A 12,640-nucleotide genomic window follows, 5' to 3' on the forward strand; every position below is an offset into this window, starting at 1 on the left:
ACTAGCTGTGTGACCACAGGCAAGTTACTTAATGTTGGTAGGCCTCTGTACGGTTTCTTAGCTGTAAAGTAAGGCTAATACAAGCAAACCTGGTGGTGTTTAATAGATGGATAAGCAACAATACATATAAAGTGTTTAGTCCACAGTTGACACAGAATATGTGCTCAATAAAAGATCATTATCCAAGCATAAAAGCTCTTATTAAAGAAGTCAAAGGATAAAAGTTAAAAAGCCCTAGTTAGCTCATCCCTTGTAAAATTTATGTTTTATCACATTTTATTTTCACACTTTTCTCCCACACTTGATTGCAGACTCTTAAGATGTTAGGAAAAAATATTATTACTAATCTTAAAAGTACAGTGCATTTAGCTACTTGATAAACATTTTATTGAAAAAAGTACCTGTATGATGTTTGGCATGTCGGAGAAGTTGCTTCTGGAGCCTGAAGAGTCGCCCACAGGAGGGATGGGGACATACGTATTTCTTCTTCAGCAAATGCTGGTATTTAATGTGGTGCTAAAACAGTAAAAGAAAGTGATGAGGGGGCCGGCCCCGTGGCTTGGTGGTTAAGTGAGCACGCTCCACTGCTGGCGACCCGGGTTCGGATCCCGGGCTCGCACCGACGTGCTGCTTCTCCGGCCATGCTGAGGCCGCGTCCCACATACAGCAACTAGAAGGATGTGCAGCTATGACACACAACTATCTACTGGGGCTTTGGGGGGAAAAAATAAATAAATAAAATCTTAAAAAAAAAAAAAAAAAAGAAAGTGATGAGGAATAAAAATTAAGGTGCCCTGAAAGCTCCTTCTTTTGTTAAGTTTAAGTGCTGAAGGAAAACCGAATGCTTTGTACATGGATAGAGAGGCAGTACAATAAAATGGTTGAGAACAGAGAACATAGGCTATGGAAACAGACTCGGATTCCAGTCTGGGTTATTCATTAGCAGTGTGATCTTGGGAGACACACTTAAATATTTTAAGCTCCAGTTCTCATTTGTAAAATGGAGGTAACGAGAACTGTCTCAGAGTGCTGTTGTGAGGATACAGAGATCATATATTGTTTGGTGCCTAGTGCAGCAAATAGCACATAGTGAAAGAACAGTAGCTGTCATTATTATGACAAAACCAGAATCAGAAAGGAAGGCATTAGACTCTCGTTATACTTGCTGCTAAAGATTAAATAGGCATTTTTAAGCTTCAGTAATTAGCATTTCACTTTCATATTTTGTGCCAGATTTAAATATAAGCTGTATCGTTACTCTTCTACTCACTTAAAAAAATCCCTGAAAACTAGTTTTTAAAAATTTATTCTAAGTAGTATTCAAGAAATCACTGGTTCGAGTCGCTAATTTTATTCTTTAAAAATACAAATTAAAATAAAATTTTTTCATCTGTGTCTCAGTGTGTTGTTACAAACATCTCACATCAGAAGTATTTACAGCACAATGGGAAACACTGGAATATTCCAAGATTCCAAGAAAATCCTCTATGTGGGCTCAGCTTCTTAGTCGCTTTTTTTTAAACACAATGACTCAAATAATTTTATGTTTAAAGAAAGATTTTTCTCAACATTATATGTCAATGATGAAGCCTACACAAGTTCACAAAGTCTCATGAAGTATGAGAACTAGTAACGAAACATAACTTGAAATGCTGCTTTATATAACAACTTCACTGACCTGCAAATAGCGAGGGTGAGCAAGAACGGTTCCACATCCTTCCATCTCACAACGGACATACTGGATTGGAGGCTTTTTTCTATTATCAATATGTAGGAGAAAAGTTAGAAACAGAAAAGAAGCAGTCTGCACACTGGCCTTTAACTCGAACTGCACTGTAGGAAATAGCTATTTTACAGTATGAAGAATTAAAATCTCTTTACTAGAACATAGGTTGCACAGAATTTATGTCAGAAGTAACCAGAAATTACCAAATACTTTTGATAGAGTTTTTAAAAAATAGCACAAAATAAACTTATAACCCTCAAAAAAGTAAACAAAAAGTATTAAGATTTTTAGGAATTCTAAGATCTTGCAATGGAAATAACATAGTAACTTTGCAACAAGGACATTAATGAAGTTGCCTCTGTGAAATTTTCAAATAGCCATTCCTGCAGGATAATTATGAAGGCTAAATATGTGAGTAAACTATCACCAGAAATAAGGTACAACACAGTAGGAGTATAAATTACTCACCTCCTTTTGGGTAATCGTGGACTTTTGTCATCTTTTCGCCTTCTTCCTCTCCTATAATTAAAGAATAGAGTAACTGTCCGCATATTCTGGATTGAAGCTTAGACAGTGAAGGATGGCTGAAGACACATACTCAAGACCAAAGAGCAGGTGGCAGAAACCAAGGATAAGCCAGAATACATAAAGCTAAAGACATATCTGACAAGCCAAAGATTTCACTCTGAAGTAATTTCACTTTCAAGTAAATCTGCATCACAAGTTAAACACACACCTTTCATAAACTATGCACTACTATGGAAGAATCGGATAAACCTCAAGATTACTATTTGAAAAGTCTATCACTTAATCAACTTAAGAAGTAGAAAAAAAGAGTCTATTATCTAAAAACCCTAAAAATATAAACTATACTGTACTTGCAATAGAACCAAAAAGCCTCAACACTTAAAAAGTCTTATTTCCACAATAGGAAATGATTACTAGGCAGCAAGTTTTTACCCGATCAAGGTTATTACAACATTTGCCTTATTTGCCCTCCTTTTGAGGATCCACACTGCCATACTTTTTCTTGCTGTCTCTACTACCTCTGCGTCCCTATAGCCACTGTCTTACCCAATCATTTGGATGTCTTTATTGCTTTGAATTAAGCTTTTCAAGCTTTTGAGAAGAGTCTCTCCAATGAAACACTGTCAGCTGCTTGAGGCAGCAATATGTATATGTCAACATCCCTCCTCACACCCCCACCCTTTTTTTCCATTAGTGGTTTCAAAACCTGTTAAGTTTCCATTTTTAGTAGTAATTGCCTACTCACTTCCTAGGAGGTTCCTCATCCTCCCTAATTTCATTCTCTTCTTCTTTCACCTCTACCTCTACTTCCACTTTAATTTCCTTCTTCTCTTTTTCTTCTTTCACCTTCCCAGATTTTCTCCGTGGCTTTGGGGTTTCCCTGAAAACACAAATACATTTCAACACTGGTATCCAACAAAGGACCCTTTCAAGGAAAACTGTGACAACAGGATAAAGCCTGGGGTTATTGTCAAGTTATTATAAAATTATGATCCTCAGCTCACGAAATGTGATTTCCAGCCAACCATTACTCATATGCATAGTAATGATATATATTTAAAGCCTATGAGATGACCCCACCAGGATCATGATGCCCTAGTATCAAATCTCACTATAGCTGTAAAGAGAAACAAGACAAAAGTAAAAACTCTAAGTATTTAGGCAATTCATGATATCTTATTAAGATAAAACATGCAGACATCTTAATTTGGATATGATCAACATAAAGTTCTATAAATGGAAAAGAGGGGTGTATGAGGGAGTAATAAGATAACGTTAAATTTGCAAAACAAGTGTATAATTAACTATTCATTTACAATTAAGTCTATACCCATTAGTTTGGCAACAAGGAAAAATAAAAGCATGCAAGTGTTTTCCTAACTTATTTTTCATTGACATCTCTGGAGTAAAATCTGAGACATGCCTTTCTAAGTGCGGTTTATAGGTCTCATCTCTTGGGTCATCTTTGAATGGTATTTCCTCTTCACTGATTAACATTTCTTCTTCTTCCTCCTCCTCCTCATCACTACTAAAAAGACGCAAACAGAGATTAGAAATTCTAGTTGTAAGGATTATATCCAACTGAATTTTATCTGGTAATTTATTTAAAGGTAGCCAAAGATTCAGAATAGGTTATTTAGGATTTTTATCTTTATGGTATAGTTGGACTGCAATCTAGCTGCTTTATCCTAAAGAATAATAATTGGAACTAAAAATACATAAATCCTAGACATGCTATCACTTCATTAAATAAAGGTAAGGTGATGACTGCTCAATGGCACTAAGAGTTAAAAAAACAATTTTAAAATACTATGTCTAGTAATCTGCTGTAAAAAAAAAAAAAAAAAAGGCCTATCAACAGACCAAAAAAAAGGGAAAAAAATTAAATGACTTATCAAATGAAGACACTGATAAAATTTCAAAACTAGGGTCAAAACACCCACATTTCACATTACTGCCTAATATGGAATAAGCCAGAACACAAAAGGTACTTAAGACATGGTTTCTCAACTACATAACTAAAGACTACATGGTGAAAGCTCTAATCAAGAATAAAGTGGAATCTAAAAACTGAATACCAAAACTGAAGTTAATTTCTCTTTAATAGTTCAAAATTATTTCAAGTAGGAAACAACTTCTGAATCATATAACGTGATTGTTCTGTTTGATTCCAAGGGTTTATATATGAAATATGAAAAGTTTCTTACCTAATGCCACCTGGAGACTGATGCTCTTCTGCAACATCTGGAAAAATAAAGCCAAAACAAAACAAAACTTTATCTATGTAGATAAAGATATTTTCTCTCTGCAGCCAAGAGACTCATACCAAATTACTGTCTGTGGTTGTTATACAAAAGGAGAGTATCTGGAAACTGTCAAAAATGAATCCTTCCTACATAACTACACCTACCCCTGAAAGTTAAGCTGTTTTGGCAAATGTTCAACATTACAATTAAAATCAACAGGCAACTGGTTATTAAATAACCACACTCTACTCGCACTGTACCATAATCAAGCTGATCTGTATTTGGCTCTGACTTGCAGATGAGCTGCAACGAACCAGTCTTGGACCTAGAGCTTCGGGTGTTCTCTGTGTCACGATGCCGAGAGACAGACGTCCTGCTACTGCTGCGCCAGCCCCGGCTAGGCCTAGTTGCAGCAACGGAAGCTTCCTGAGAGAGGGTAGAATCTTCTTCCTCTTTCTCTTCCTTGGGATCTAGACGAAAACATATACAATTCTTTTTAAGTTTACAGTTAACCAATAACCATCTCTGTATGTCTACTATTAAATACAGTCAATGAAAAGAAGATAAATTAAAATTTTTTTCAGAAAATCCCTCAGATTTTTATTGAAATAATAGAAAAACAAGATGAGAGGAAAATTAGATAAAACTTATCCTTTTTGTCATCACTCTAAAGAAAAAACTTTGTACGTTGCAAAGTGGTAATTTTATATTGCCCTATCTACTCTACTAAAAACTGGAATTGTAACAGAAGTAGGCAAAACATACTTAAGTAATTCAATTCATGGAATTCTAACCTTTAGACCTAAGACAAAAGCAACTAAATTGAGTGAGTGGTTCCAGAAAGAAGACCAGAACTACAGGGGCACGAAAGAGAATCACATGTCTAGATGATTTAACACAACCAAACAATGCTGCAAGGAATTCCTAAAAAGAAATTCCATAATAGGAATGCCTTCCCTTGACTGTATTCAATAATTTTACTTAGAACTACATCATGAATCTGAATTAATCTATAGGGCAAATCATGACAACGTCCAGCTCCAGTATGGTTCTGTTTCACCTATGAGATGCTGCACACAGGCACACACACAATCTGTTACCCTATATTTCTCCAAGCTTTAAAGGGTAAATGAGGTGAGGTGAGGTCATTCCCTCGAGTGATAATAAAAAGCTTATCATTACAAATTGGTGTTCATATCTAGAGAAGCTTATTACTTAGATCTACATAAGTTAGTATACTAAAAGTGAGCCTATTTTGATTATGGAAGATTCTTTAAATAATCTCAGAATGGAAAAGGCCTTTCTAAAAATAGCACAAAATTTCAGGTATTAAAGACTGATACATCTGACTACATAAACATAAAAACAATTTTCTGCATGGCAAATTCCACTATAAACAAAGTCTAACACCCAACAGAAAAATGGCAGCTCAGTAAAAACTTACGGCTTTCAAACATATGAACAAACAACAACAAAAAAGCTCAATCCACTCATAATAGGAGAAACTTATGAAAATGACAGTGCCATAGTATTGTTCCCCATCATACTGGCAATGATCCAAATGTCTGACAACACACTGTATTGCCCAGGCTGTAGAAAAACAGGCACTCTAATAAGATGATGGCGTGGGCACTGGCAAAACCTCTATGAAGGACAATTTGGCAATATCTATCAAAATTATAAATGCATATACCTTTTCACGTTAATTTCAACTACTAGAAACTTATCCTACAAACTACAATCACACTTACAAAATGACTTTATGTATAGAGTCAGTCATTATAGCACTGTTTTTAGTAGTAAAAGAGCAGAAAACTAAATTATCAGGAGGAAACTAGTTATATGAATTATGACATGTCATGTCAATGTGCAAAAAGCATGAAACCAACTCCATGACACTTTATTATGCAAAAAAACCCCATATCCATATAATATCCAAATTTTTTGATATACGTGTACATTTTATGGATAGACATAGATAAAAAATAAATATATAATATAGGTGTAAGATATATATTATAGATATGGTAACAACACTTCTGGACAAATATATAAGAAATTGATAAATATTCGTCACTTCCAGGGAAGGTCCAAAAATACTTCCAGCAATTCCACCTCTAAGTATCTACCCCTAGGAAAATAAACTGGCACATGGAGGTTCACTGTAGCATGTTTATAATAGCTAAAGAATGGAAACAATCTAACCCTCCATCAACTAGGAGAAACCAGGCTGCACTGTCCACACTTTGTTTGGAAATCTTTTCAGCTAAATGTACAAGTCCATTGCTTAAAAGTGTTACTTTCCACCCAACAGAACATAACTCTGCCACAGTCTCTGCCACTTTCTAACAGGCATCACTTTTCCTCTACTGTCCAGTAACATGTTCATCATTTCCTTCTAAAGCCTCCCCAGACTGCCTTTAACATCCATATTTCTGCCAACTGTCTCCTTAAGGCAATCAAGGCTGCTATTTTGATTAAGTGCCTCAGAATTCTCCCAGTCACTACCCATTAACCAAAACTATTTCCACATTTTTAGGTATTTTGTTACAGCAACACTCCACTTCTGGTACTGAAATCTGTATTAATTTCATAGGGCTGCCACAACAAATTACCACAAAGACCTATTTATCTGCAAAGATCCTACTTCCAAATGTCACATTCACGTCTTCAACGTCTTTTGGGGAGAAACAATTCAACTCATAGCATGTGCTCATACTAATATCCAGACAAAATAGACTTCAAGCCAAATATTGTTATAAGAGACAAAGAAAGACACGTATATAGATAAAAGGGTCAATCAGTCAAGAAAAGAATTATAAACCTATATATACCTAATATATGAAGCAAAAAATGACAGAATTGGAGGGAAAAATAGATCATACTAAAATAAGTTGGAGACTTCAATACCTTACTTTCAGTAACGGATAGAATGACTAGTCAGGAGTTCCATTAGGAAACAGAGGACTTGAGCAACACTATAAAAAAATTAGACCTAACAGATATGTAAAGAATACTTCACACAAAAACAACAGAATACACAATCTTCCCAAGTGCACACAAAAGATTCTTCAGGGAAGACCATATGTTAGGCCACAAAACAAGTCTCCAGAAATGTAAAAAGATTAAGATCATATAGAGAATGTTCTCTGATCACAATGAAATGAAACTAGAAATCAGTATCAGAAGGAAAACTAGAAAATTCACAAGTATGTAGAAATTAACAAACTCTTAACCAATGGTTTAAAGAAGAAATCACAAAGGAGATTAGAAAATACTTAAACATGCCATAATATAATTATGGGCTGCAGCAAAAGCAATGCTCAGAGGGAAATTTATAGACATAAATGGGTACATCAAAATAGAAATAACCACATGCGTAAAGCTAGCAGAAGAAAGGAAATAAAGATTAGAGCAGAGATAAATAATACCCCTTGGAAACTGAATCCAGGAGCATAGTAAGACTATGACAAAGTGAGATGCATCCCAGGATTATGAGGGTGGTCCAACATACAAAAATCAATCGATTAATATATTACATTAATAGAATGAAGGAAAAAAACCCACACGATCATCTCAATTGATGGAGAAAAAGCATTTGACAAAATTCAACAAACTTTCATGATAAGAACACACAACAAACTAGGAATAGACCAGAACTTCCTCAGTCTGATAAAGGGCATTTATCAAAGCCCCAGAGCTAACATATTCAGTGGTAAAAGACTGAAAAGCTTTCTCTCTAAGATCAGGAACAAGATAAAGATGCCCTCTTTCTCCACTTCTATTCAAGTAGAAGTTCTGGCAAAAGCAAGTAGGCAAGGAAAAATAAATGACACCCAAATTGGAAAGGAAGAAGTAAAACTATCTCTATTTGCAGATGAAATGATCTTATTTCTAAAGAAAATTCTACAGAATTCACACACAAAAAACACTATTAAAGGTAACACACAAAGTTAGCAAAATTGCAGAATACAAGATTAACACACAAAAATGAGTCGTTTTAAATATAGCAGTGATGAGCAATCCAAAGCGGGAATTAAGAAAACAATTCCATTTACAATTCAATTAAAAATAATAAAATACTTAAATATTGCTAAGACAGCAATACTCCCCAAGTAGATCTGCAAACTGAATGTAATCTCTATCCGAATCTCAGTTCCCTTATTTGCAAAAATTGACAACCAGATCATAAAATTCATATGAAAACGCAAAAGACCTCGATTAGCCAAAATAATCTTAAAAAAGAACAAAGTTGGAGGACTCACTTTGTTCTTCCCAATCGCAAAACTTACTACAGAGCTACAGTAATCAATCAGTACCACAGTGTGGTACTGGCATAAGGATAGACATATAGACCAAGGGAATTGAATTCAGAGTCCAGATACAAACCCATACACCTACGGTCAACTGATTTTCCACAAGGTTGCCAAGACCATCAATGAGGAAAGAACAGCCTCTTCAACAAATGTTGCTGGGACACCTGGATATCCACAGACAAAGAATGAAGCTGGACCTCTTCCTTATACCATATACAAAAATTAACTCAAAATGGATCAAAGACCTAAATGTAAAAGCTAACACTAAAAAATTCTTACAAGTGAAGAAAATCTACAGAATAGGAGAAAATATTTGTAGGTCACATATCTAATAAGAGATTAATATCCATAATATATAAAGAACTCTCACAATTCAACAACAAAAAGACGAACTACCCAATTAAAAAATGGCAAAGGACTTGAAACAGACATTTCTCCAAAGAAGATATACAAATGGCCAAAAAGCACACGAAAAGATGCTCAATATAAGTCATCAGTGAAATGCAAATCAAAACCACAATGAGATTACCACTTCATACCCACTAGAGATGGCTATAATAATAATAATTTAAAAAACAAGAAATAAGTGTTGGAGACAACGTGAAGAAATTCAAACTCTTGTACACTGCTGGTGGGAACATAAAGTGGTGCAGCTACTATGGAAAACAGTAGGCAGTTCCTCAAAAACATAAACAAAGAATTACCATACAGCCCAGCAATTCCACTCCTAGGTATAGACCCCCAAAATTGAAAACAAGTATCCAAACAAATACTTGTACATGGATGTTCATAGGAATACAATTCATAATAGCCAAAATATGGAAACAACCCAAATGTCCATCAAACAGTGAATGGATAAACGAAATGTAGTATATCCATACAATGAAATATTACTTATAAAAAGGAATGAAGTACTAATATGTGCTAGTAATACGTACTATTACATGCTACAACATGGATGAACCTTTAAAATATGTTATATGACAGAAGCCAGACATGAAAGCCACATGTCGTATGATTCCATCTACGTGAGATATTCATAACAGGGGTAAATTCAGATTAATGATTTAAGGTAAAAGCAGATTCATGTTTGTTACAGGCTGGGGAGAGGGGGGAATGGGGAATGATTGCTTTTAATGGGTATGAGTTTTCTTTGGGGGAATGAAAATGTTTAGAACTAGATAGAGGTGATGGCTGCATAACACTGTAAACGTACTAAATGTGACCGAATTGTATGCTTTAAAATGGTTGTTACACAAATTTCACCTCAACAACAACAAAAAACACCACCACCACCACCGGCAAAAACAAAGGGGAAAAAATAAGCACTATCAGGCTTCCAGAGTAGAAATAGGCAACAGAAAGACAACCCATACATTAGGATAAACAATCATAACCAGATAGAAAAGAATCAAGTTTCGTCTGTGTGGTACTTTAAAAACAATTTCTAGTTTCTTCTCATAGTAGCAGTTGACTTTGAGGAGGGTCCTTGATATATAAGTAATAAGAAAAAAGAGAAAAAAGCCATGGTAGCCTAGCTGAAGGAAGACATCAGGCAAGCCATTGCCTGAGCAACATGCAGGCACAATGAATATAATAACCACATTCCTGAAAGGAAGAAGAGATAAAGTAAGAGTGGTTGATACTATGAATTCAGACAAGATACTGGTACTACCTGCAAGAATGTTTTTCCTAATTCTTTTGAAGAATTAGGAGAAATGTCAAGTGATTTATCTCCATCCTACCACAACAGATAATTCTTTCAAAACAACCTAACTCATCAAATTCCAAAAGGTGATAGCCACTTCATCATGATGAAAATACTTCAAGTTAGAAGGGTCATCCTAATATGATCTCCTTCAGGTTGCCCCATTTTTCTAAATGAAGCTTAGAGAAATTAAATGACGTGTTCAAGATTACAAAGCTAACACTGATTGTTGGGTGAACACGGAGTGGTTGGTTGACAGGCTGGGAAGAAACCAGAGTAAAGGTCTTGCTACCGTACAAAATTGGGGTTCTCTGCCTGATGCACATAAGCAAGTCAATTAATTATGGCATAAGCCTTTTGGGGGAGAAATCAGCTTTTATTCTGCAAGATCGATCTGCAGGGAGATATGTGGCACGTGCCCTCAAATCTGGCTCCCCGATTCAGGATTTGGGGTGAAATTTTTAAGAGGTTAGGGAGACCAGGCCAGCACGCGGAAATGCTGGTGGGATAGGCTTTGATTGGTGGGCTTTAAGCATTTATGGGAAGGTTTTAAACATTTACGACAGGGTTCTAAACATTTATGACGGGGTTCTAAACATTTCTGATGAGGTGGGGAAAGAATTTTAACACTGGATCTTCCTGAATGAGGGACCCTGCTTCTTATAAGAGTCCAACTTTCAAGTTCCGGTCACGTCCCGGTCCTTGGGTTCCGCGGGAAGGAGGATCTTTAGTTCAGAGGTTGTTTTCAGGTCATGATTTCTTCTTTTACTCAAGCTCTGGCTACGTGACTTGGCAGTTTTTCTAAGACAATTCTTAATCACACTGTTGATAACAGATGGGGTCAGCTGAACTGGTCCAGGAGGGCCTGCAGTTACATTCTCATCTCTGTTTATGTATATATTTACATTTCTTCTGGGAAACTAACAAACCTCTAATACAGTACGATAATATTTTTTTCATTTTTTCTAAATTTATCCTCACAACCCTGTCAAGTAATTATTATTATTCTTATCTCTATAGATGAGGAAAGCAAGTAACTGACTTTCCCGGGCTCACAGATTAAGTGGTGGAGCTGGGATTTGAACCCAGGTATATCTAAGTCCAAAGTCTATATTCTTTCTACTAAACCACACCTAACCACGTAAAAGAGAAACAGGAAAGTGCCAGTCCAAGAGCTCAATTCAGAGTTGGCTCATTTCCACCCAGCCGTAGGTTCAAGTGCCAAGAGAGGGACCCACTTAGCTAATACACTGACCTAAAAGACCACAGGAAGTTTCATTATTCCATGAAAGTGAATTTTTAATCTAAAACTGCATGTGGTATTTCTTTATATTTCAAAAGAGAAAACTGGAGGAATTGTTTTTAGTGATTAAAAAACAGAGAAAAACTGAGCGATTTTCAAACTTTAATTAAGAAATTAAATGATTTGTACATCTCAATCTGGTTTACTCATTGTTAAAACAACAAGGCTGTCTATGTGTATAAATGCGTTAATACTTAAATTAGAGTTTTCTTTCTTGTTTTAGTCATCTCCTTCACCGTTTACTACATCTACGTTTTTACTTTCTGTCTTACCTATTTCAGAGCAGACATGAGCTACTGGAGCATTGACAGAAAGGGAGTAAAGGATAAAAAATATTAATAAGAGTTTACAAAATTTCTACAGATATTAAAAGTTTAGGGCAAAAAAAATTACAATCACCAACTAGTGCCATCTAATTTCAGAGTACAGTCAGGTGAATTAGTTCTGTCTCTTAAAAACATTAAAAGACTTTGCTTAGACATAGGTTTGAGAAGTTCAAAGAATGCTTTCTTTTTGAAACTGCTGCTCTGAAAACTAATGTTCATTAACCTAATGGTCTCTATAGCTAACAATTAGCTCAAAATTTAGCATTTAAGTTTGAAAAAATATGGCTCTGGACTCTGAAGGATGAGTAAGTGCCAGCTAGGTGATAGAGGAGAGGAAGTAGCAAAGAAGAGCTCATGTAAATGTCATGAGATGGGAACTGAAGTAAGAAGACCAAAATGACTGGAGTCGAGAGAACATGACAAAAACTGTCATCATTTATAATGTTGCTGAGGAAGCAGGAAAAAGTCTAACAAAGAAGGTCCTTGC

The 12,640-nt window shown here is 35.5% G+C and overlaps 1 protein-coding gene across 2 annotated transcripts in view; it reads right to left on the bottom strand.

The window, feature by feature from the left end:
• The window catches only part of ZFP91 (ZFP91 zinc finger protein, atypical E3 ubiquitin ligase), a 36,667-nt gene that overhangs the window by 6,730 nt on the left and 17,297 nt on the right, over nt 1–12,640 (bottom strand). The window contains exons 3-9 of one of the 2 annotated variants that reach the window (XM_004437398.3): nt 4,761–4,970; nt 4,462–4,498; nt 3,678–3,779; nt 3,000–3,134; nt 2,195–2,245; nt 1,679–1,757; nt 402–516 (exon numbers count right to left, since the gene is read on the bottom strand). In XM_004437398.3, the coding sequence (XP_004437455.1) occupies nt 402–516; nt 1,679–1,757; nt 2,195–2,245; nt 3,000–3,134; nt 3,678–3,779; nt 4,462–4,498; nt 4,761–4,970 (729 nt within the window). Of the gene's footprint in view, nt 1–401; nt 517–1,678; nt 1,758–2,194; nt 2,246–2,999; nt 3,135–3,677; nt 3,783–4,461; nt 4,499–4,760; nt 4,971–12,640 lie in introns of both variants that reach the window. The other variant, XM_014792857.2, reaches the window with a different exon arrangement.

Source organism: Ceratotherium simum, chromosome 34 (assembly GCF_057802395.1).
Source record: "Ceratotherium simum simum isolate JZ-2026a chromosome 34, ASM5780239v1, whole genome shotgun sequence".
In the NCBI taxonomy this organism is placed as follows: domain Eukaryota; kingdom Metazoa; phylum Chordata; class Mammalia; order Perissodactyla; family Rhinocerotidae; genus Ceratotherium; species Ceratotherium simum.